The following is a 27176-nucleotide window of genomic DNA, read 5'->3' as shown; positions in this document are numbered from 1 at the left end:
TTTTATTTTATTTTATTTTTTTTTTTTTTTTTTTTTTTTAAAGATTTTATTCATTTATTCATGAGAGAGACAGAGGGAGAGAGAGAGGGAGAGAGAAGCAGAGGGAGAAGCAGGCTCCCAAGGAGCAGGGAGCCCGATGCGGGACTCGATCCCAGGACCCTGGGATCATGACCTGAGCCGAAGGCAGACGCTTAACCATCTGAGCCACCCAGGCACCCCACATTTTTATTTTAAATAGTTATTATTTATGGAAAACAGTATGGCAGTTCCTCCAAAAATTAAAAATAGGATCACCATATGATCCAGCAATTCCACTTCAACCCAAAAGAAGTGAAAGCAAGGTCTCCAAGAGATTTTTGTGCACCCATGATCATAGCAGCATTATTCACAATAGCAAGAGGCGGAAGCCACCCAAGTGTCCATCCAAAAATGAATAAACAAAATATGGCATATATATATATATATATATACGCACACAATGAACTACCATTCAGCCTTAAAAAGGAAGGAAATTTTGATACATGCTATAGCACAGATGAATCTTGAGGACATTATGCTAAGGGAAATAAGCCAGTCGTGACAAGCCCCCAAGTACTGTGTGATTACACTTACGTGACGGATCCACGGTAATCAAATTCATAGGAAGGGAAAGTAACATGGTGATTACCAGGGACTCAGCAGAGGGGAAGAGGGAGTTGTTGTTTAAGGAACACAAGAGTTTCAGTTTTGCAAGATGAAAACATTCTGGAGATTGGTTGCACAACCATGTGAATATACTTAACACTACTGAACCGTACACTCAGAAATGATAAAGATGGTTGGGGCGCCTGGGTGGCTCAGTCAGTTAGGTGTCTGCCTTCGGCTCAGGTCATGATCGGAGGGTCCTGGGATCCATTGGGCTCCCTGCTCAGCAGGGAGTCTACTTCTCCCCCTTCCTCTACACCTCCCTACCCCTTGGCTTGTGCTCTCTCTCTCTTTCTCTCAAACGAATAAATAAAATCTTAAAAAGAAAAAAAGAAATGATGAAAATGGTAAATTTTAAGTTATGTGTGTTTCACCACAATTTTTAAAAGTAATTATTATTTTATAGCACTTGAGATTATGTATAACATTTTCCACCTGGAAAATATGAACACATGAGCTCCCTCTGCCTAAAAATAGAGGGTCAGCGGGACCAGTTCCTCGGAATGCCTGCTGATTCTCCCAGAAGATCTCTTCAAGATCAAATTGCATCCACTCAGAGCAAGGTAGAGGTAAAAGCCCCACATAGTTAGCTGGACCACAGAAGTGACCAAGCTGCCTCCCTATTCACTCAGCCTCTCACAGGTACACGCTGAATACACATTCTTTCCAGGCGCTATGTTTGGCCTGGGGGAGGGAGCCGTGAACAAAACATGCAAACGTCTGTCTGTAAGGAGCTTCTGTTACAGCACGGACTAATTACAGCTAATTACAAAATTAATTATTTTGGTCCAACAAGGGGACCTAACCTAGTTTGGAGTACCAGGGAATAATCCTATATGAAACTGGTATTTAACTTGAGCACTGAAGATTGAACTAGGGCACCTGGGTGACTCAGTTGGTTAGGCGACTGCCTTCGGCTCAGGTCGTGATCCTGGAGTCCCAGGATCGAGTCCCGCATCGGGCTCCCTGCTCGGTGAGGAGCCTGCTTCTCCCTCTGACCCTCTCCCCTCTCATGTACGCTCTCTCATTCTCGCTCTCTCAAATAAATAAATCTTTAAAAAAAAAAAAAAAAAAAGAAAAGAATGAACTAGAGGTGGGGTGCCTGGGTGGCTCAGTTGGTTAAGCATCTGCCTTCAGCTCAGGTCATGATCCCGGGATCCTGGGATCGAGTCCCACATCGGGCTCCCTGCTCAGTGGGGAGTCTGCTTCTCCCTCTCCCTCTGTCCCTCCCCCCTGTTCGTGCGCTCTCTCTCTCTAATAAATAAATAAAATCTTTTTAAAAAATGAACTAGAGGTAACTTGGAGAGGCGAGTGGGGAAATTTCAGGCCATGGGAACAGGTTCAAAAGCTATAAAGCTGCCTCAGAGATATGAAGAAGCTCTGTGGAGCTGAGTCCTAGGGAGAGGCGGGAGGAGAAAGGAGTGAGATGAAGACAGGAATCCAGGAAGAGCCAGAGGCCAGCCTACTGCTGGGCCCCTTCACAGCTGCCTCAGCCTTGCAGGGAGGCCCCGGGGCACTGGCTTGTTCCTCTCCCCTCCCCTGCTCCCCAGTGCACCAGAAAGTCCCTCTCAAGCACCATTTTAACCACATGACTGCCCTATGCAAACACGGGCACTCAACTCTCTGCAGCACTTCTTAGAATCCTTCCAAACCTTTTCACGGCAAGGCCCCCTTGAGCCTCCAGGCTCTCGATCACTGCATAACAAGGGTGTGCTCTGGGGTCCTCCACTGAAGGCAAAACCCCAACCAACCTGGCCCCAAAGAGTAAACTGCCTAGATGGTGAGATGAGATGAACAGACATAAGGTGGCATACAAACAATACAGACCGGCACACAACTGAAGGGCTCGCTCAAGTCAACTGTCCTACACGTGCGGCTGTCCAGTTAGGGGTAGTGGAGAAAATGTTAGAGAAGGGGAGCTGTTGTCAAGGGCCTCATAGGGAGGCTGGGCTTCGACCATGAGGTCGGAAATAGATAACACAAGACATGGGGCAGGAGTCTAGGAAAGGGGGGGTGCTGGGCACGTTCCATTAACATAGACTCAATAGGCAAAACCATCAGAGTGCTTTGACTCTCGAGGGAGAGAGAAGATAATGAACTGTAGAGCCAGACTGAAGGAAAAAGAGGGAAATGAAGCCATGCAGAGAACACTGAGAAGCAATGAATGACAAGTGCAGGATGAGGAATGCCAGAATATCTTTCTTTGCACCATCCCTGGTTATGTTTACCATTCTTTATTGATCAGTGGGTTAGTAAACGGTTCAGTGTACGCTGGGTGTTAAGCACTCTGACTTCCAAATCAGCTATTATTTGTGCCACTCACAGAAGGTTATCTCACTTTCATGGACCCTCCTTACCAGTCATTATAAACTCCTTGAATGCAAGGGCTGAGTCTCTCTGTACATCCTGCACTGCCTGACTCAGTCAGCACCGCGCCCTCTCTTGGCTTCAGCAGTTATGGCTGGCCCTGGTCTTCCTCATGTTCTAGGCTCCCAAATAATGGCAAGGACAAACTGTGCTTTCCTCAGGAGCTGACAAAGCCAAGTGCAGGGAGAAGTCACAAGAAGCAGCTGACTCATGGCAATGTGTTGGGGCTTCCACCCTGGACTACTTTAAGGTCCTCCTGAGATGACAAGTATGCAGAGGGAGAAAGGATCCTGCAGCAGAGACAGCACATCAAGGAGACCAGCACCCCGAGAAGCAGTTTACTATCATGATGGAAAGGGGGACGTAGGCCCCCATCTCATGAGTCAGAGCGAGAAAGAATTCTTAAAGAATTGTGCCTAGTGGTGGGACTATGGGGTACGCTTCTGTGAGAAGGAGTGGAGACATCTAAGACCTGCAGGTTTTCTGACAACCAAGAGATATGAATAGGATTGTATGTCTCTTCTTTGGTGCAGCTCTGCTTCTCCATTTCTTTGCAGCTGGACACATGGATGCCCTCCACTCTGTTCCATTCTGGAGCCAACCACGGTCCAGTTGCAGGTCTGGGAGCAAGTCTTGCTAACAGAGAAGCTGCTCCAGGTAGTAGAGATGAGCTTTTCAGCATCCTGTATAGCTTCCATATTCCAGCATTAATGTCTGGTCCTCCCACAGGATGCATCCCACTCCTAAATGCATATCAATATATTATAATCTCATGGGTGCTCAAATGGACCCATCGTTGATGGGCACCTACAGGTTAGCCCCCATAGCCTTCTAACATAACTCTAGTATTCTACAAGAGCTTCTTTGACTTTAGACTCCTCTTCTACATTTTCTGGCCCAGACCTGGGATGTGCCATTTCTCCAAAGAGCCCTTGTTCATTTTGGAAGGAAATGGCATTTAGAGCCCAGAATCTGAGTGTGAGATTCGCACATTCTTATTGAGTTATCATCGCTTCTAGGTGTTTTAATAGACCTAAAAAATACATATTTTTAAGAAAAAAAATAAATCATGATTTCAGTTGGGTATTTCCAGTTCAAATGAAAAATTACAAGGTTCTATGTAATTTTTGGGATTTGATTTGTATGTTTTCTTTTATTGTCAAAATCTTGATTCCTCAAAATAATAACATAATTTCTTATTTTCTTTACATGTATATAATAAAATTTCAAAATAATAATATAAAATTTTATTGAGGGCAGTAAGAAAATTAAATTCAATTTAAGATTTCTTTGTGGTTCTCTTATTTTAGATTATACCCCAGTAGCCTAGAAGCTCTGTGTTTATTTTTTTAACGATTTTATTTATTTGAGTGAGAGAGCAGATCGAGAGAGAGAGAGAGAGAGAGCACGAGCAAGGGTGAGGGGCAGAGGGAGAGGAAGAAGAAGACTCCCCACTGAGCAGGGAGCCCGATGTGGGACTCGATCCTAGGACCCTGAGTTCACAACCTGAGCTGAAGGCAAACACTTAACCAACTGAGCCACCCAGGTGCCCAGAAGCTCTATGCTTAAAGTCATTTGAAATATTTTTTGAGTGTGCCACCAAACTATGAAACAAGTTCATTTCTTGTTTCTAGCTCTGTTGCCCTCCCCCATTCTTTCCCTCTGCTTATTTTTTATTAGTTTTTTAAAATTTATCCTTTTGTTGTGTCTTCTTGAAACATAAGCAACTGGATATATGCTTCATATTTCCCTCCTCCTTTTTAGTCTATACATAGCTTTTGCTTTTTTTTTTTTTTTTTTTCACAAGAGTGGGTCCTAGAGATCATTTTTATAGTGGCCTACTTCCTCATCCACATTTTTAAAACTGCATAGCACTCTGCTATGTGGACGTACCATAATTCCATCAACCAGCTCCATATCAATAGAGATCTGTTTCTAGTCTTTTGCTATAACAAATAGTGCTTTGGTGATTCACCTTGTACAGATATGCCTCTAAATTTTTGAGAAGGGCTATTTATTTGAAATACAGTAGGTGGGGGTTGCCTGGGTGGTTTGGTCAGTTAAGCATCCGACTCATGATTTCAGCTCAGGTCATGATCTCAGGGGCTTGAGATCAAGTCTCACATGGTGTTCCCCCTCAGCAGGGAGTCTGCTTGAGAGTCTCTCTCTCTCTCTGCCTCTCCCCCCAACTCGTGCATGTTCTCTCTCTCTCTCTAATAAATAATAAATAATTATAAAAAATAAAAAAATTAAGTAATTAGATGTTATCTTTTAAATCTCCGCTATCTAGATATGCCAAGATCATGTTATTTTAATGTGTACTCCTTGGATTATTAGTAAAATAATCATTCACATGTTTATTGGTTATATGTGTATGTACCTATGTATATTTCTCTGTGTCAACTCTCTGTTTATGTCCCTTTTCAAGGCGTTTATATTTTTTTATTTATTCTTAGTTATTCATAAGAGCCATGTAAGGATGGTAAGTGCCATGAGGACAAGAGCCAGATCCAACTTGTTCTCCATTATACTCTCAACACCCAGCCTGGTATCCAGCAAATAGTTACTCAAAAATATTAGTGAATAAATCAATATTTATTATAGCAATGCATGTCTGTATGTTTTAAATTTTTCTCATCTTAACAATTTTGCCACTTGGGGAAGTTATTTGACCTCTGTATATCTGTTTCTTCTGTGAGATGAGAATAATAGTTCTTAACAGGGTTGTTAATTATTTTATTAATACATTTTCTAAAATGTAATAAGCACTCAAATGTTAGTGTCACTCATTCTCACCATCATCACCACTCTCAGCTATGCATCATTCATCAAACCGTGAAATAAAAAGTCCAGATATGATGTATTCATGACAGAGCAAAGGGCAAAAGAGCAAATGTTTTTATTGTCTGTATAGGCAGTTAGGAGTGTTAATAATAATACATAACAGAAAAAACAATTCTGAAATAAGCCAACACAGTTGTTTTCTTGAGAAAATATTTGTGTCAGGGATATTTCCTATAGTCAGGGATTTTGTTCTTCCCTGATTATCTAGTATCTAATTGCCCTTTTGAAAGGAAGAAGACGTTATCAAAAGATGAGGAAGATCAAAGGCAAAAAAGGATTGGTTCTCTTGATTTTCTTTTGAGATGGTAAAGATTTGGGGGAAGAACTAAAACATATGCATGATCCAATACAAAAAAATTACTCAGGTCCCTCACAGTCCAAAACTTCCATATTTAAGAACAATCAATATCAATAAATGAGTTAAAATCATTTTCGTTTGATCCAGTGGTCTTTTTAAAGTACAAGTGTCCCATGATGCAGAAAAAAGTTTATAATTATTACACAAATGCCACAAAAATACATAATTGCCACATAAATAATAAAACAAAAGTTATCCTGGAAACAACAGCAATTTGAACTTCAAGGAAATCCAATACAAAGAATAACACCTGGGTTTTCAAACTCCATTTTTAATGATCTGGATCCTCAACGTTGCAGTGAGTATACTGAAATAAGCCTGACCACAAACTGTATATGCACTACCAAAACTGTATCTTTTCTTACCAAATTAGATTCCATTAGTGGAAGGAGAAGTTTGATCATCCCTTGTGTATAAAGTACTACACCAGGTACAAAGGGGAAGTCAAACTGCATCCCCACCCTCAAGATTCCTGCTAAGTTGGTGGAGGGATAAGCCTCTCTATCTTCTCTCCAGATATTGTGCCATTTCTCTGCTCCCTGCATGAAAGAACCATCCTTACCAGCTGTCTTCATTCCTTCACCTCCAATTGCCTCTTAAACACACAGCAATCTGGCTTCAACTCCCCAGCACTCCACTGAAAATGTTCTTGTCAATGTCTCTAAAAGTAAACATTTAATGCAAGACGCCATGGTCTCCAATTTTCCCTTGCCTCACCTATACCACCTCTTTGCACTATGTCTGCATAGAGAGCTCCTTGGACCTCTCTGAAACGTAATAAGCAGCCAAATGTTAGTATCACTTATCATCACCATCGCCATCACCATCATCTATGCATCATTCATCAATACCGTGCAATAATAAATTCAGATACGGTGTTTTGAGAAGAAGCAGAGAACAACAGGGCAAATGTTTTTATTGCCTCCATAGAAAGGTAAAGATTTGGAGATCAAATCCTCTCTCTTGCTACACATCTTCTCCAGGAGCTCTCACTCAGTCCCTTGACAGTAAATATAACCTCTACATGGATGGTTTTCAAATTCTTATCTCTAGCTACTATTGCTTCCTTAAGGTCCCCACACCTGTATCTGACTATCTACTCAACATCTCCACCTTGATGTCTAAAAGAAAACTCCAAACTAACACGTCTAAAATTAGATGTCTGGTTTCCCAACCCTCTCCACCCACTCTCCTCTCCTACCTTCCCCGTCTTAGGCAATGGTAGCTCTTACACCTGCTGCTCAAACCAGATAACCTTGATTCCTCCCTCATCCTCGCTCCTCCACCCCCAAAACAAACTTACCACTAAATCTTATGAAAATACATTCACATGTCTCCATCTTAATGCCACCACCGTCTCTTGGCTGGACTACTAAAAAAGCCTCCAAACTTCGCCTTCTATTCCTGCTCTTTATCTAATCTACTTTCTACCCAGCAGCCAGAGGAAATTTTTTATAAAGTAAAACAACATATCTTTGAAATGTGTTTTCCAAACCATGTTAAGGTTTTATACTTCCAAAAATTATTAAATCAACAAGGATGAAGGGAAAAAATTAAAATTATATACCCACAGGTGGACCTACACATTCATCAAACTGACAATATACCTACAAAAACAAATTGAAAAATAAAAGTAAAGAATGAATCCTATACAAATACCGAATCATTATGGGGTACACCTGAAACTAATACAATTTTAAATCTCAATTTAAAAAACTTTTCAAAGAATTAATCCAATTAACTTTATTTTTTTAATAGATAGTATTTATTTATTTGAGAGAGAAAGAGAGGGTGCTCACAGGTGGGGGAGGGGCAGAGGGACAAGCAGAATCCCCACTGAGTGGGAGCCCAACACGGGGCTCAATCCCAGGACCCTGAGATCATGAACTGAGCCTAAGTCAGACACCTAACCGTCTGAGCCAGCCAGGCGTCCAATTCCAAATAATTTTAGAACACAATACTCTCATAGCACACTACTCATATATTCTTAAAGAATAATAATAAAAACTCAAAGCAAGCTTGAACTTTACTGAAAGATTTTGTTTTGGTCGTGGTATGGGAGTAGTACTTCCTGTGTATATTTCATGGTTGAAAAAATGATATTTTTGGCAACCAGGGTTCTCCTTGTGGGAAAAGTGGATACAAATGTGAAAGGAGTAACGGAGAAGAAGAATCCTTTGATCTGGATTAGATTAATGGTTTCAGAATAAACTCTCAATAGATAGATGGATAAAGAGATACATAGATAGACAGACAGACAGGCAGGTAAGTTCCCCCAGCTCTAGGACCCAAAGTAAAGAAAATCTAGCAGTAATGAACACAGCAACTGCTGCCCTCAATCTTGGTTTCCAAATGTCATTCCCCACTAAAAGGATCCAGATTCCTTAGAAAAATGGCTGCTTTTTCCAGGGTTGGGTTGGGAAAAGCATAAGCTAGACCTGGACTATCTTGCTGAGCCACAAAGCAAAAAAGTACTCAGAACCTGCTGGGGGCATATCCAAAGGATGCAGGAACTGCTCAAAGTCCCACTTGCCAAATTGTGTGTAATTTGAATATCAAAAAGAATGATCATAGGAACAGATTTCAACCCATTGAATTAAAAAAACGAGTCTAGGAGCACTACCAAGCACAAGAAAACTACAGGGGCAGGGAGAAGGGGAAAGCTTTTCTTTACAGAAGAATACCAATAAATAGGAAATCACTATTTTGCAACCACCATTGCAATAATTATTTTAGGAAAAAATCAATGTATATTACCACCACTGAGTGAAAGATTTGGGTGAATACAATAATATATACAGCCTCTAGATTTCTCCTCACAGATTACTTATTAAATACAAAAGGACAAATAGGTACCTTTATAATAGATTAATGTAGGTGACAGCCCCTTAACCAGTGACCAAACTTAACAGCACTAACAGTTGGAGGATGATGTCACATGCCAGTGATGTTATGCATGACAAGGACACATTACTTACGCAGATTTCATGCCAAAAAAAGCATAATCACACATCTAATCTCAAGGAAATGATCCAAAATATCTAAATTAAAGACCAGTCTACAAAATATCTTTCAATGCCACAAAAGAAAACAAAAAGGCTTGAAGAACTCATTCTAGAATAAAGTGCAATTTAGAGACATGACAACTGGAAGCAATGTATGATCCTTGATTAAATCCTGGATCCAGAAAAACAAAACAAAAAGCTCCAGCTATGTAGGGCACAATTGGGAAAACAGGAAACTGGATGGGAATTATACATTAGACAAGATTAGATCAATAAAACTTCTTTTGTGCGTGATAATTATGTGGGAGAATGTCCTTCTCCTTAAGACACAGCTGCTGACGTTTTTAGGGAGAAAGTGTCCTTTTTTTAAAAGTTTTTTTTTTTTAAATTCACTTATTTAAGACAGAGAGAGAGTACACATACAAGCAGGATAAGGGCAGAGGGAGAGGGAGAGAATCCTCAAACAAACTACCCACTGAGTACAAAGCCCAACACTGGCTCCATCCCAGGACTCCAAGATCATGACCAGAGCCAAAATCAAGAGTCGGACGCTGAACCAACTGAGCCACCCAGGTGCCCCAGGGAATGTCTGATGCCTGCAAGTTATTCTGAAATGATACAGCAACTTATTCATGAAATTATCATGAAATGAAAAAATGGATAAATATACGAAGAAAATCATGAAGCAAATGTGGCAAAACATTAAGAATTGATGCATCTAAGTGAAGAGCATATCGTATCCATTCAGTATTTTTGCAACTTTTTTATGCACAAGAAATTTTTTGAAAATAAAAACTGGGGAATAAAAAAAATAACATACTACTACAAATTTGATCCAAAAACACAGAAGAGGGCACCTGGGTGGCTCAGTCGTTAAGCGGCTGCCTTCGGCTCAGGTCATGATCCCAGGGTCCTGGGATCGAGTCCCACATCAGGCTCCCTGCTCAGCGGGAAGCCTGCTTCTCCCTCTCCCACGCCCCCTGCTTGTGTTCCTGCTCTCGCTCTCTCTGTCTCTGTCAAATAAATAAAATCTTAAAAAAAAAAAACCACAAAAGAAAACAAAAATGAAAAACCAGCATCAGGGTGTCTCACTATATTGAGAATTTGATCCAAATTCCTCATGGTCTACCCATTTTCATTTGGCTAACTCCTTAGGCATTTGTCAGGTCTCAGATCAGAAGTCATTTTCTCCGGGAAACCTTCCCTAAATACGAAAGCCAGGATGGGGTCTCCCATCTTTACTATACAGCACTTTGTACTTCTCGTACAATAATGATTATCATTGTTTTATATATATCTATTTGCCTCTATCTGCTGACTTCATGAGGAGAGATACCAATCTATCTTTTGTCTGTTGTTTCCCCGATATCTATCAGAACACCTGGCACTTGGTTTGCTATCATAGACATAAGTGCTGTCCAACAAATATGTCCAATTACTCCCTGGACACATGGTACGACTGCCCTTTCCTCTCCCTTTGGAGTTACGTATGACCATGCAACTTGCCCTGACCAAGAAGTCTGAGTGCGGAGGTAGCTGCCATTTCCAGGCGGGATCTTCAAGAGTGACTGCATGGCCTTCTCTTTTTCCCTCCCTCCATCACAGTTTCTGGCAATGATCAGCCAGGGTGAGGATGATGGGGAGCAGACCCTTAGCCAACCCAAAATGGAGGTTCTATTAGCCTAGGTGCCTACATGCCTACAATGAGCAGGACCCCCAGCTAACCATGCCCCCCACCCCTTACTAATCATGTTGGACATATAATGTGAATAAAAAATAAACTTGGTAAAGCCCAAAGCCCAAAGAGATTTTAAGGTTATTTGTTACATCAGCACAAACTAGAACATCCTGACTGATACAGATATGTTCAAATACTCAATGAAACTTAATACAAATAGCCAAATATTCACATTAGGGTAAAGATCATATGAAAATCTAAGTATTTCATAGGAGACAGGTCAAATAAATTGCCCTTTATGCCTACAGTGGAACTATGTAAACATTAAAAATAGTGATGTAGCTCTTTATGTATTGATGTCTGAGATGTTCCATAAAATGGAAAAATAAGAATATATGTACAAATGACTGCATATGTATATAACAAAATATTCATTTGGAAGTGTTGACCAAAAAGCCAAGATAGGATAGAAAATGGATTCCAACCAACTTCTGGATCAAACCACATCTAGAAACTTCTAAATGGGTTATGAAAATGAATTAGATGACTCTAAAATCTCTCACCCAAAATGAGGATGCAATACAATCCAGAAGAAGAGGACTTGTGGAGATTTTTGGAAGGGACCAATGGTATTCAGTGAGTCCTGTGTCTGCATCTGCCCCAGTCAAGACAGAAAGGCTACAGTGGGACCACTCAGAGACCTACGATGGGTCCCCCCACAATCTGGGTGGGGAGTGGGAAGGACAATTTGAGTGGTGTCTGACTCCTTCCCAAAAGAGCTAAAAGATGTGAGACCAGCTGGCTCAATGCTCTGATGGAGGGACAAAGGGGAAGTTGCTTGCTATGTGTGAGCTTGGCCTCCCTCCCACGGTATGATGGGAGAGGGTATGTGAGTGTTCACATGGGCTCTGTGTGTGAGTCTGCAGAAGTTTGCTTTAGAGAATGTCCCAAAGGGCTGCCAGAGTGGGGAGGCCCTGCAGAAGCCACTTCGGTGAACTGCCAATTCTGAGAAACTGTGGAAGTATTAGCAACCAGGCAGGAAAGACATGCAGCCGCCTTCCTCAAAGAACTGCAAGGGACAGAGCACTGGCAAGAACAGGGTCTCTGAAGGACCTGGGGAAGGGCCTTGCCAGAGAGGTTCAGCTGAGAATACATGCCATACTTGCAGAGCCCAGAGCCAGCTTACCACTGTGCCAGTCAACAAAGAACTTTCCAGCTCATCAAGACTAAAGGTGTCAGAAACATCAACCAACGTGTGAGGGAGGAGGAGGGTGGGACACAGCACGCCATCCTTAGACCCATCCCTGCCAGTAGAAATGACTGAATGGTTGGAGCTTTGATTACTGTATGGAACTGGACATTCTGAAATCTCAGTCAAGTCTGTGGTTTGTTCCTTAAAGCAACTATACGACTATTATTATTTGTGAGCCAAAGTCCTGGGGCTTGCACATGCTTTCATCCAGGAGTAGAGAAAAAACCCTCTATAGAGAGCAAACCACAAGGGCAACAGAGAACAAAGAAGACTGCTTTATGATTCAACCCAGTATCCCCACACCGAACTTGCCCCACCTGTGTATAAAATATCCTTGGAACAACACACAAGAGTCTGTATGTGGTGCTGGCCTCTCGGACAAGAGGCAAGTTAACTTTTCACTAGGTGGTCTTGTGCACATTTTCAGAGTTTGTATCTCTTCATGCCAACGTGCAGGATGTAAATGCCCATGTTGTGAAATGACATTAGGTGGCATGGCTGGCTGGTAAGAGCACCAACAGCTGGACTCTCACTTTGGTTATGTCACAACTGTCCACACATCCTTATGCATGTTAACTACCCTCCCTGTGCCAATGCCATCAACTGTAATATGGAAATAATGGCAGTGCCTCTCTGGGTTGTGAGGACGAGGTGGCTGAATGCATGCAAAGCTCTCGGGAGAAGCCAATGCTCCCCAAACATGCCTTATACGTGCTTGGGGAGCACTGCCTGTTGCTACCGCCTAGTCCAACATCTTATAATAATAATACAATAAACGTTAAAGGGGAAAGATTCATCAGAAAACAAGGGGGGGCGGAGCAAGATGGCGGAGGAGTAGGAGACTTAGATTTCATCTGGTCTCAGGAATTCAGCTGAATAGGGATCAAACCAGTCTGAACACCTACGAACTCAACAGGAGATTGAAGAGGAGAGTAGCAACAACTCTCTGAACAGAGAAGCAACCACTTACTGGAAGGTAGGACGTGCGGAGAAGTGAATCCGAGGCGATATTCGGGAGGATAGACGGCGGGGGAGGGGGCCTCCGTCGGCCGCTTCTGGCAAGTGCTAGAGCCGCGGAGCACAAAATCGGACCTTTTAGAAGCCGGCTCCGCGGAGGGACGTCGCTGCAGTGGCTAAGTGGGGGGTGGAACCCTCGTGGGACAGTGTGGTCTCAGGACCCTCAGGGTCACAGAAAGACCGGGGGTGCCTGAGTGCGGCAAAGCTCCCAGGTATCGGAGCAGGGAAGCCGGCTGCAGAGACGGAGCCGAGGCGCGGGCTCTCAGCTCGGGCTCTCAGCTCGGGGTGGCCATAAACTGTGATCCGCAGCCCAGTCGGGCCACTGCTCCTACAGCAGGGACCCAAAAAGTGGCAGATCCGGGGAGACTCCCCTCCCTCCCCCGGGAGGAGCGGCGCAGGAGCGCACCGCAGGGATCTGCTGGGTTTGGAGACGCCACACGGGGTCGGGTGCCAGAGATAGAAACGCTCGGTCACAGGCCGGGTGAGCACGGAGTGCGGCCAGACACCGGGGACACGGGAGTGACTGCTTTCCTCTGGGGGCGCACTGAGGAGCGGGGCCCCGAGTTCTCAGCTCCTCCGGGTAGAGATTGGGAGGCCATCATTTCCACTGTGGTCCTCCAAAGCTGTACCAAGAGCTTGCAGGGAACAAAAGCTCCTGAGAGCAAACCCGAGCAGCTTCCTTAGCCCGGACCAACAAGGGCGGGGCAATTCGGCCTCCGGCAAAGACATTTGGGAACCACGGCAACAGGCCCCTCCGCCAGAAGATCAACGCGAACAGCCAGCGAGCCAAGACCAAGTTTACCGATCAAGAAGAACGGGAGAACTCCAGCACTAGGGGAATACTGCACATAGAATTCATGGCTTTTTTTTAACCATGATTCATTACTTCATCAAAGTTAATTTTTTTAACTGTTTTTTTTTAATTTTTCTTTTTCCCTTTTTCAACCAACATCTTATCAATCCCTTTTTAAAAAAAAACATTTTTTATTTTTCACTTTTAGAGTCATATTTTATCCCTTCATAGTAGTTACCCTTATTTTTGGCATATATATATAAGTTGTTCTCTCTTTAAAATTTTGAGATACCGTTTCTTCTAACAGATTAAAATATACCCTAAATCACTAGTGTATGGCTTTGTTCTAGTCTCCTGCCTGATCACATTCTCTCCCTTTTTTCTTTTTTTTTTTAATCTTCTTTCTTTCTTCAAACAACTTATCAATTCCTTTTATAAAATCTTTTATAATTTTCATCTTTACACTCATCTTCCATCCCTTCATTGTATCAACCCTTATTTTGTACATATATGTCTTTCTTCCTTTAAAATTTTAGGGGGCACTTTTTCTAACAGACCAAAAAACACCCAAAATCTAGTGTGTGGCACTGATCTATGCACTACCCTGATCATATTCGATCATATTCTGCTTTTTTTGTATTGTTCTGTTTTTGTTTTTATCTTTTTTCTTTTTTTTTTCTTTCTTTTTTCTTTCTTTCCCTTTCTTTTCCCCTGGTTTCAGGTCTTTCCTGAATTGTATACAGTATATTTGCTGGGGACGTTGTTAACCTGTTAGCATTTTGTTCTCTCATTCATCTGTTCTCCTCTGAACAAAATGACAAGACGAAAAAAATCACCTCAGCAAAAAGAACAAGAGGTAGTACCGTCAGCCAGGGACCTACTCAATACGGACATTAGTACGATGTCGGACCTAGAGTTCACAATCATGACTTTAAAGATACTAGCTGGGCTTGAAAAAAGCGTGGAAGTTATTAGAGAAACGCTTTCTGGAGAAATAAAAGAACTAAAATCTAAACAAGTCGAAATCAAAAAGGCTATTGATGAGGTGCAATCAAAAATGGGGGTACTAACTGCTAGGATAAATGAGGCAGAAGAGAGAATCAGCGAGATAGAAGACAAAATGATGGAAAATAAAGAGGCTGAGAAAAAGAGAGATAAACAACTACAGGATCACGAGGGCAGAATTAGAGAGATAAGTGATACAATAAGACAAAACAACATTAGAATAATTGGGATCCCAGAAGAAGAAGAGAGAGAGAGAGGGGCAGAAGGTATATTGGAGCAAATAATAGCAGAGAACTTCCCTAATGTGAGGAAGGAAAGAGGCATCAAAATCCAGGAGGCACAGAAAACCCCTCTCAAAATCAATAATAATAGGTCAACACCCCGACATCTAATAGTAAAACTTATGAATCTCAGAGACAAAAAGAAAATCCTGAAAGCAGCTCGGGAGAAGAGATATGTAGCCTACAATGGTAGAAACATTAGATTGGCAACAGACCTATCCACAGAGACCTGGCAGGCCAGAAAGGACTGGCAAGATATCTTCAGAGCACTAAAGGAGAAAAATATGCAGCCAAGAATACTATATCCAGCTAGGATGTCATTGAAAATAGAAGGAGAGATCAAAAGCTTCCAGAACAAACAAAAATTAAAGGAATTTGCAAACATGAAACCAGCCCTCCAAGAAATATTGAAAGGGGTCCTCTAAGCAAAGAGAGAGAGTAAAAGCAGCATAGATCAGAAAGGAACACAGACAATATACAGTAACCGTCACCTTACAGGCAATACAATGGCACTAAATTCATACCTTTCAATAGTTACCCTGAATGTAAATGGGCTCAATGCCCCAATCAAAAGACACAGGCTATCAGATTGGATTAAAAAACAAGACCCATCCATATGCTGTCTGCAAGAGACTCATTTTAGACCCAAAGACACCCGCAGATTGAAAGTGAGGGGGTGGAAAACCATGTACCATTGCTAATGGACACCAAAAGAAAGCTAGGGTGGCAATCCTTATATCAGACAAATTAGATTTTAAAACAAAGACTGTAATAAGAGATGAGGAAGGACACTATATCCTACTTAAAGGGTCTATCCAACAAGAAGATGTAACGATTGTAAATATCTATGCCCCTAACATGGGAGCAGCCAATTATATAAGGCAATTAATAACAAAAGCGAAGAAACACATTGACAACAATACAGTAATAGTGGGGGACTTTAACACCCCCTTGACTGAAATGGACAGATCATCTAAGCAAAAGATCAACAAGGAAATAAAGACTTTAAATGACACACTGGACCAAATGGACTTCACAAACATATTCAGAACATTCCTTCCCAAAACGACGGAATACACATTCTTCTCTAGTGCCCATGGAACATTCTCCAGAATAGATCACATCCTAGGTCACAAATCAGGTCTCAACCGGTACCAAAAGATTGGGATTATTCCCTGCATATTTTCATACCATAATGCTTTGAAACTAGAACTCAATCACAAGAGGAAAGTCAGAAAGAACTCAAATACATGGAGGCTAAAGAGCATCCTACTAAAGAATGAATGGGTCAACCAGGAAGTTAAAGAAGAATTAAAAAAATTCATGGAAACCAATGAAAATGAAAACACAACTGTTCAACTCTTTGGGATACAGCAAAGGCAGTCCTGAGAGGAAAGTATATAGCAATACAAGCCTTTCTCAAGAAACAAGAAATGTGTCAAATACACAACCTAACCCTACACCTAAAGGAGCTGGAGAAAAAACAGCAAATAAAGCCTAAACCCAGCAGGAGAAGAGAAATAATAAAGATCAAAGCAGAAATCAATGAAATAGAAACCAAAAGAACAGTAGAACAGATCAACTAAACTAGGAGTTGGTTCTTTGAATGAATTAACAAGATTGATAAACCCCTGGCCAGACTGATCAAAAAGAAAAGAGAAAGGACCCAAATCAACAAAATCATGAATGAAAGAGGAGAGATCACAACCAACACCAAAGAAATACAAACAAGTATAAGAACATAGTATGAGCAGCCAGCAAATTAGATAACCTGGAAGAAATGGGTGCATTCCTAGAGATGTATCAACTACCAAAATTGAACCAGGAAGAAATAGAAAACCTGAACAGACCTATAGCCACTAAGGAAATTGAAGCAGTCATCAAAAATCTCCCAAAAAACAAAAGCCCACGGCCAGATGGCTTCCCAGGGGAATTCTATCAGACATTTCAAGAAGAATTAATACCTATTCTCCTGAAACTGTTCCGAAAAATAGAAATGGAAGGAAAACTTTCAAACTCATTTTATGAGGCCAGCATTACCTTGATCCCAAAACCAGACAAAGACCCCATCAAACAGGAGAATTACAGACCAATGTCCTTGATGAGCATGGATGCAAAAATTCTCACCAAAATACTAGCCAATAGGATCCAACAGTACATTAAAAAGATTATTCACCACGACCAAGTGGGATTTATCCCTGGGCTGCAAGGATGGTTCAACATCCGCAAATCAATCAACGTGATACAATACATTAACAAAAGAAAGAACAAGAATCATAGGATGCTCTCAATAGATGCAGAAAAAGCATTTGACAAAGTACAGCATCCTTTCCTGATCAAAACTCTTCAGAGTATAGGGATACAGGGTACATACCTCAATATCATAAAAGCCATCTACGAAAAACCTACAGCGAATATCATTCTCAATGGGGAAAGGCTGAGAGCTTTTCCCCTAAGATCAGGAACGCGGCTGGGATGTCCACTATCACCACTGCTATTCAACATAGTATTAGAAGTCCTAGCCACAGCAATCAGACAACAAAAAGAAATCAAAGGCATCCAAATCGGCAAAGAGGAAGTCAAACTCTCACTCTTTGCAGATGATATGATACTGTATGTGGAAAACCCAAAAGACTCCACACCAAAACTGCTAGAACTCATACAGGAATTCAGTAATGTAGCAGGATATAAAATCAATGCACAGAAATCAGTGGCCTTCCTATACACCACCAACAAGACAGAAGAGAGACAAATCAAGGAGTCGATCCCATTTACAATTGCACCCAAAACCATAAGATACCTAGGAATAAATTTAACCAAAGAGGCAAAGGATCTGTACTCAGAAAACTATAAAATACTCAGGAAAGAAATTGAAGAAGACACAAAGAAATGGAAAAATGTTCCATGCTCATGGATTGGGAGAACCAACATTGTGAAGATGTCCATGCTACCGAGAGCAATCTACACATTCAATGCAACCCCCATCAAAATACCATCCACTTTTTTCAAAGAAATGGAACAAATAATCCTAAAATTTGTATGGAACCAGAAGAGACCCCGAATAGCCAAAGGAATTATTGAAAAAGAAAAGCAAAGCTGGCAGCATCACAACTCCGGACTTCTAGCTCTATTACAAAGCTGTCATCATCAAGACAGTATGGTACTGGCACAAAAACAGACACATAGATCAATGGAACAGAATCGAGAGCCCAGAAATGGACCCTCAACTCTATGGTCAACTCATCTTTGACAAATCAGGAAAGAATGTCCAATGGCAAAAAGACAGTCTCTTCAACAAATGGTGTTGGGAAAATTGGGCGGCCACATGCAGAAGAATGAAACTGGACCATTTCCTTACACCACACACAAAAATAGACTCCAAATGGTTGAAAGACCTAAACGTGAGACAGGAGTCCATCAAAATCCTAAAGGAGAACACAGGTAGCAATCTCTTCGACCTCAGCCGCAGCAACTTCTTCCTAGAAACATCACCAAAGGCACGGGAAGCCAGGGCAAAAATGAACTATTGGGATTTCATCAAGATGAAAAGCTTGTGCACAGCAAAAGAAACAGTCCACAAAACCAAAAGACAACCGACAGAATGGGAGAAAATATTTGCAAATGACATATCAGATAAAGGGCTAGTATCCAAAATCTATAAAGAACTTCTCAAACTCCACACCCAAAGAACAAATAATCCAATCAAGAAACGGGCAGAAGACATGAACAGACATTTTTCCAAAGAAGACATCCAAATGGCCAACCGACACATGAAAAAGTACCCCACATCACTCGGCATCAGGGGAATCCAAATCAAAACCTCCATGAGATACCACCTCACACCAGTCAGAATGGCTAAAATTAACAAGTCAGGAAACGACAGATGTTGGCGGGGATGTGGAGAAAGGGGAACCCTCCTACGCTGTTGGTGGGGATGCAAACTGGTGCAACCCCTCTGGAAAACAGTATGGAGGTTCCTCAAAAAGTTGAAAAAAGAGCTACCATCAGATCTAGCAATTGCACTACTGGGTATTTACCACAAAGATACAAATGTAGGGATCCAAAGGGGTACGTGCACCCCAATGTTTATAGCAGCAATGTCCACAATAGCCAAACTGTGGAAAGAGCCAAGATGTCCATCGACAGATGAATGGATAAAGAAGAGGTGGTATATACACACAATGGAATATTATGCAGCCATCAAAAGGAATGAGATCTTGCCATTTGCAACGATGTGGATGGAACTGGAGGGTGTTATGCTGAGTGAAATAAGTCAATCAGAGAAAGACATGTATCCTATGACCTCACTGATATGAGGAATTCTTAATCTCAGGAACAAACTGAGGGTTGCTGGAGTGGTTGGGGGTGGGAGGGATGGGGTGGCTGGGTGATAGACATTGGGGAGGGTATGTGCTACGGTGAGCGCTGTGAATTGTGCAAGACTGTTGAATCACAGATCTGTACTTCTGAAACAAATAACACAACATATGTTAAGAAAAAAGAAAAAGAAGAAGATAGCAGGAGGGGAAGAATGAAGGGGAGTACGTCAGAGGGGGAGATGAACCATGAGAGAGGATGGACTCTGAAAAACAAACTGAGGGTTCTAGAGGGGATGAGGGTAGGGGGATGGATTAGCCTGGTGATGGGTATTAAAGAGGGCACATTCTGCATGGAGCACTGGGTGTTATGCACAAACAATGAATCATGGAATACTACATCAAAAACTAATGATGTAATGTATGGTGATTAACATAACAATAAAAATTTAAAAAATAATAATAAATAGAAAAATCTTTAAAAAATAAAATAAAGTACAGAGTAAAAAAAAAAAAAGAAAAGAAAACAAGGGAAAAATCTGAGTACCCCTAAGAACTGTCCATTTTATTCTTCCATCGGATGTGGGAAAGCGGTTCAGACAGGATGAAGTGGTTAATACTTAAAAGTAACCATCTGAGAGACCAAGAGGTTAAAATCAGGAAAACAATCATCACATGATAAGTGTCAACCTCCCTGCAAAAAAAAACAAACAAATTAACAAACAAATAAACAACAACAACAACAATAAAAAACCATCAAGGGTATTAAAGTATTAGACATCACAACTGGAAAAACTAATGGTATATCTGAGGAGAGCAGCATCCAAATATATCTAGTTACTAATTGGGGAGAAATCTCAAAAAGCTCTAAAGGGAAGTGGGGGTGGGTTGGGAGACATAAATTTATCCACCAGAAAATTAGTCATGAACTTGAAATACTGGAACAGACAGAGAGGGGGAAAGAGCACTATTTTTGGAGGGTGCTCCAGAGGCTGACATCCCAGGCTAGGCAGGTGCTAGTTCCGTTGCCACAGACACAAAACACAACCTGCCCACAACATCCCTGTGGCTAAGTGGCCGAGGACAAGGGTGAGCAGGAGGCATTTTGCAGAAAGGTGGCAATCATCACTCAGGATAGGGGTTATTACCCTGGAGAGACTGAAGATGACTGCCCTGGGATACCCCAGGGATGGACGGACGCCCCCTAGTAAAAGGGCGGACACCAGGAAAGCAAAGCCATCGCGGAGCCCAGACCTTTGCATACATAGTCCAAACAGCCATCTGGAGCAGCAAAATTTTAAAGACAACTGCATGGGATGGCGTTGAGCCCAAATCTAGAAGGCTTGGGTCTGCACTTCTTTGGAGGCCCAGGGCCAGGAAAGAATGCCTTTAAGCATCCGCAAGGTACAGCTGCCTCACCTTTAACCCCTGTTTGTTGCAGGCAGGTGAGGGCAGGAGGCAGGTGAGGGCGGGAGGCAGGCAAGGGCAGGAGACAGGTGAGGGCAGGAGACAGGTGAGGGCGCAAGGAAGGAAGTTCAGACATGCAAGTAAGTTATGGGAAAGTACAAAGGATCAAATGAGAATAAATAAGCCCCCAAAGGTAGAAAGACCAGATAACCAGCTTCTCAGAGTCAAAAGAGAGAGAGTATGGTCCATGTGATTCAATAGCAGAAAAAGCCTTTACGGAGAAATTGAATATAAATACTAGGACTGACCAGGATGAGAGGTAACTTTTTGGGAAGAGCAGCAATGTCAAGTATATGTAACAAAGTGACAATGACCAAGCAGATCCAGCCAGGCCTGCCATGTAAGGTTGTGCAGGTTGTGTTTTGCACAAAGACTTCCTCCAGCTGATAGGGTCAAATGGTGACTGAGGTTTAGTCCCCAAGTCCTGAGCTAGGAAAGCATCACTTTTTGAACACACCATCTTTTCATAATTCATGCAAAGACATTTTAGATGTTAGAAGTCGGAGTGGAAGGAGGGGTACAAAGAAATATAAAACCTAAGGAAAAATAATTATGTACCCGAATGGAGGACTGGCTCCGGACTATAATAGCAGAGTGGTTGACCAGTTGGAACAATACCAGCTAGCAGACATAGAACGCTTACTTTGTGTCTAGTGCTACAATGGCACATGACAGATCATTACAGCGACTGGAAATGAAGTGGTTCCTATCAAAGGAAGACTCCAACACTAAATTAAAAAGCAGAACTGGAAACAGAGCAAGAGTAGCTAAAATAAAAGAAAATGAGGGGCGCCTGGGTGGCTTAGTGGGTTAAGCGTTTGCCTTCAGCTCAGGTCATGATCCCAGGGTCCTGGGATTGAGCCCCGCATCAGGCTCCCTGCTCTGCAGGAAGCCTGCTTCTCCCTCTCCCACTCCCCGCTGCTTGTGTGCTCTCTCTCTCTCTCCCTTCTGTCTGTCAAATAAATAATAAAATCTTAAAAAAAAAGAAATGAAAATGAAAATAAAAGGCAACATAAAGTTAGAGTCATAAGATAAAAGACAGGCTTTCTGTGTGAAAATCAAATATAATTTTGCCCTACAAGGGGTCTTAAGAATTCAAGGTTCCACCCCATTTTTTCCACTACTCAACACTTCGTCTGCTTGGGTTACTAATACTGCCACTGGGATAATGAGAATGCCACTTTATGTGGACCTACTGTTTCAGGGAATTCAAATGCTCTCACATGTACCAAGTCTAGCAGCACAGTGTTGTGCGAAGGCCAAGAACTCAGTTACAACAGGACCTCGACTAAAATTCCGGATTTTACCCCCTTGTCTAGATGACCTTAGGCAAGTAACCCACTCCCTCTGGATTTCAGTTGCTAAATCTCCAAAATGAAACACATACTCCCCATTTTACAGATGCTAAAACTGAGGCATGCAGAAGTGAAGTAATTGACAGGTGGTAGAGCAGGGATGCCTTTGACACTAGCCTAGAGCTGTAACTTACACAGGGTCAGAATCATGCCTGTGGTATTACTGTTTTAAAACTCCATATGAATTTCCATTCATTATCTCAAAAGAATTAGCACAAGAACATGTGTAATAAATGAAAGTTTATGTATCTCTAATGACAAATGCATCTTTCAGTTTGTCCAAAAGAAAGTCACACTGATAATAAATCAAAACTCTTTCCAAATTGTCCTAATGCTTTTAGTTGAGCATTTCCCAAAAATATGTAAATAGCTTATAAATGCTAATAAATAATCTACTCTCCGCATTATCAACCAGGCCTAAGTAAACTCTAGGGCTCAGAGATAAGTTTGCCTCAGTAATAATAAAGTTTTAGTTTACCTACTCAAAGTCCCCATTAAATTAAAAGGTGGATTTTCCCTATAGTAGAACTATCTTGATTAAACATATTTACACTCAAATTGTGCCAAAACCAGAAAAGTCCAGGGCCCCTTAAATAACAGAACTTCAAATAAGCCCTTGCTATCAGTGAGCAGCTAGGTGGCTTTTCTGGACTAAGTTCCTCTAAGTGGAACAAACTGAAAAAGATGTTAACAATCGCAGGCAGGCACTGAAGTGCAGAAGAATATATTTAAACATCAAGACCTAGAGAACAGAACCCTCATCTGGAGAAGGAGGGTCTTTTATTGCCAAAATCACTTTCAGAGATCAGACAACCAGAGAAATAAAAGGCTAACTTGCATTTTGGGAAGATATATTAAAAAGTACCATAATGACAAATGCACTCCCATAAAATTATTCTGTAATACAAAAATTCTGGCATAACTGGTTTGATCCAAAAAAATCCAATGTAAGAGTAGCATTATTTAAGGTATCAGGTTTTTACTTTCTAAACTCTTGAGATCTAGACAAAAATTATTTTAAAATAGCATTAAAGAGAAACTTAGCTAAGGACAATTTCCAATTCACAGATAAAAGTTAGAAATCAAGCTACTCAATAAAGCATAATTAGGTAGAAATTAAGGGTTCTGATCACATGCATACATCAAATCTCAAAAGGAGCTACATAAAAATGAGCCCATAAGCCTAAAAAAAATCTGTAGGAATATACATTAAATGGTAATGTGGTTGTTGTTGAGGAGTGGGATTAGAAGTAGAATATATATTGCTTTCATGATCAGAAATACTCAAAATATATAGTGAGGTAGAAAATATAATGCTGGATGGAACAGGAAGAGAGGCAGGTTGATTTTATTTCCACCAGTTTATTATATATGAGCTCACTGTTAACCAAATGCAGGGCACTTCACTAGATGCAACAAGAAAAACCAAGATGAATCAACAAAATCAAAACACATGGCCTCAAAAAGCTCATGATCTAGGAGTAGAGGTAAAATACAGGTTCCAACAACTAAGCACAAAGCAGAATTCAAAATGTGCTATTGTACTAACAGTAAATACAGAATGGTAGAAGGGCAAGAGAGAAAAGAAATTAATTCTAGCTGAATGGAAATCAGGGAAGCTGACACAGAGAAGGATGGAGAGATTCTGGCAAGCGAATGATGAGAAAAGGGGAGAAAAAAGCCCAGTTCATATTGAGCAGTCACTATGTCCCAGGTACTGAGGAGTACTTTCATTCATTCATTCAATCAACCATTCATTCATTCATTCAATCAATCAACGTTCATATTTGCCCTATAAGGAGGTACTATTATCCCTGCTTTACAAACCAGGAAGCTGAAGCTTGCTCAAGCTTGCTCAAGCTCACATAACTAGTAAGCAGAAGAACCAGGACTGAACCAACTTTGTGTTCCTCATCACTGTTATGCTGCCCCTCTAGGCAAAGAAAAAACATCAAGATCTATAGGCCAGGAAAAAATAATGAACAAGGTCATAGAAGAAGAAGGAAACTTACATTTATTGAAGGGTATCTATGGATCAGCTGCTATATCTTCATACCTTTTATATGAAAATTTACTCACTTTTCCTGTGATATGATCATGATTACATCCATTTTAAGGCTGAGAAAACTAAGGTTTAGATAGGTCAAAAATCAGGCCAAACAGCTACTATGCAGCAAAACAGAAATTTAAATCAAGTCTGAGAGTCCAATCCTGGGGCAAGCCGGACAGATGGATAAAAGTGTCTCATTTAAGCCCCAAAACAACACTGTACATCTGGTAACATTGTTTTTCTCATTTTACAGCTAAGAAAACGAAAAATAAGATAAGGTATGTAACTTCTCCAAGGTCACAGAACTGGTAAGAGGTGGACCCAAAATTTAAGCCTGATTTCAGAGCCAGAATTCTGACCCTCTGGATAAAATGCCAGAAAGAGTAAATAGCCAAATCATGGACAGCCCCTAATGTCACACTTGGAATCCATCAGCTGTGCAAACTTACTGAAGATTTTCGGTGGGGAGAACATGATTAAATTACATTTTAGGAATAAAGTCCTTCAAGAGACATATCAAAATTAGATTCCTTGACACACAACGTTTAATAAGACATGGAGCATCTTACCTTTACAGCTTCTCAAATAAGGTTAATCACTGTTTCAATTAGGTATATTTAATTTACACAAGAAGGTCATCTCTGTAGTGGTTCTGCAAGCACTCAATTATGGTAACCCTCTTAAAGCGTCAAGCCCCAACTAGGTACTGTAATACTTGGCATAAACTACATTAGATTTTCCCATTATTCTATCTTTCTATAGATTTATTTACATAGTGGTGTAGAAATTGGAAGTTAAGTAATTGATAATTGAACCTGCATTCTCAAAGCAAAACAGGAAGAGAGGGAGGGGGCAAGAAGATCAACAACTGAAATAGGTTTGCTTTTCACAATTCATTTTGCATTTTGGCTATCATGCCCAGCTAACCAGCCAGGAGGCCTAGGATTTTCCACTTCCAAAACAGGTTCAACATCCCACAGTGACAAGCAGAGTCTGACTCATCCTAACAGCCAGCATCAATTCTTAATGAGTCCCAGACCTCCCAAAGTCCTTTCTACTTTTCCTGCCAGTGAGTCCCTGGCCCCTTTCCCTCTGTCCCAAATTCCTGAAGACCTTCTTCATTTCACCTCTTTTCTTTTAAATTGAGGTGTAACTGACATACAACGTTATATTCGTTTGTGGTGTGTAACATAGTGATTCGACATTTGTATACATTGCGAAATGGTCGTCACGGCAAGTCCAGTTACCGTCTGTCACCTTACAAAGTTAATACCATATTATTGACTGCATTCCCCATGCTGTACCCCATCCCCATGACTTATGTGTCTTATAACATGTACGTTTATACTTCTTAACCCCACCCCTTAAGAATCACTGCCAAGCCGTTCCACCAGGAGGCAGACACGCAGGTTTTGGTGGCTTTCTCCCGTCTTCCCTCCATCCTCACGTCTCCCCGGCTCGAACCTCCCCACTCACCAGGTGCAGGGCCAAGGGCAGCAGAAGCAGGAAGAGCCACAGGTAGAGGTGGCAACTGTTGGTAAACTCGCTCTGCTCCGGGTCGTGGTACCAGCCGCCGGTAAGCGCGGCCCACACGCCCTGCCGGAGCAGCTGCAGCGCCTGGGACACCATGCCTGCGGCGCCCCGGGGCCGGCGCGCCCCGCTGCACGCCGCCCGCCGCTGCGGGTCCCCGGGCGCCCTCGGCTCTAACACCCAGGGCCCCGGGCGGCGCCGCCGCCGCCACCGCCGCCGCCGCCGCCGCCGCCGCCTCCCCCTCCTTCCGCCCCGCGACTGAAGCTCGAGCTGCTCTTCGGCCCGGACCCGCGAACCGCGGCGCCGGACCCGGCTGCTGCCGCGGGGCAGGTGGGCGCCATGTCCGAGGGAGGAAGGATTTTCCCATGGTGCTCAGAGGCGGCCGCTTAGAGGATGCTCCACAGGCTCCGCCCAGCGCCCGCCCAGACTCCCTTCTATAGGCCTGCGGGCGGGGTGGAAGCATTTCTGAGTCCCTCCAGCCTCTCTTCTTTGGCTCTGTCCGCAGCCCCCTCTTTTCCTCCCCATCCTCTTATTAGGGGGTCTGAACGGCTGAAAAAATAAAAAATGTTCTCATGCAGAAGAGACAAACCAAGACTCGTTCTTTTCCCTTTTCCCCCTTTGCTTCCTGCACCAAAAATATTTATGTAACCAAGATCCTGCCACACATCATTCAATGTAATTTCTCCCCCTTGAACACTGCCTGCACAGATTCATTCTCCTTAATTAACCGCTGACCTCAGACGTTCAATAGTCAGCCTATGCCCTACCTGGGCCTTTGGCACTGACCTTTTCACCTCCCCGACCTTTTCCCCTCTTCCCCTCTGTTGTCCAACTTGACAGATAAAGAAGATAACCACCTTCCTGGAATAATTTCAAGAGCCTCAGTTCGACTTGTCTTTTTATATTTTGCTTAGAACATAATCCCAGTCATCAATCGACTACTTACAATGTTAGCCTAAGTCTTTCTATACTGTTTAGATAGGAAGACCCACTAGAAGACATCAGGGAACTAATAATCTTTAAGCTTTTATATTATCTTATAGTAGATCAATTTCAAATTCTCTTCTGAAAGCGGGTTTTGGACAAGAACGAGATAAATGGGAACTCATCTTTAGAGTGAGGAAAGGAAACCCTCATTAGTCATTGATAACCAAGTAAATGAGTTTCAGATTCT

The 27176-nt window shown here is 42.0% G+C and overlaps 1 protein-coding gene across 3 annotated transcripts in view; it reads right to left on the bottom strand.

Annotated features, from left to right (window-relative positions):
- PCNX2 (pecanex 2) overlaps nucleotides 1–26142 on the bottom strand; it is a 297035-nt gene extending 270893 nt beyond the window's left edge. For all 3 annotated transcript variants that reach the window (XM_027596146.2, XM_027596147.2, XM_027596148.2), the window contains exon 1: nucleotides 25949–26142. In XM_027596146.2, the coding sequence (XP_027451947.2) occupies nucleotides 25949–26101 (153 nt within the window). In that variant the 5' untranslated portion in view covers nucleotides 26102–26142. The remainder of the gene's footprint in view (nucleotides 1–25948) is intronic.
- Between the last annotated feature and the right edge of the window lie 1034 nt (nucleotides 26143–27176).

Source organism: Zalophus californianus, chromosome 15 (genome assembly GCF_009762305.2).
Source record: "Zalophus californianus isolate mZalCal1 chromosome 15, mZalCal1.pri.v2, whole genome shotgun sequence".
In the NCBI taxonomy this organism is placed as follows: Eukaryota; Metazoa; Chordata; class Mammalia; order Carnivora; family Otariidae; genus Zalophus; species Zalophus californianus.
This window is presented reverse-complemented; position numbering and strand designations above follow the sequence as displayed.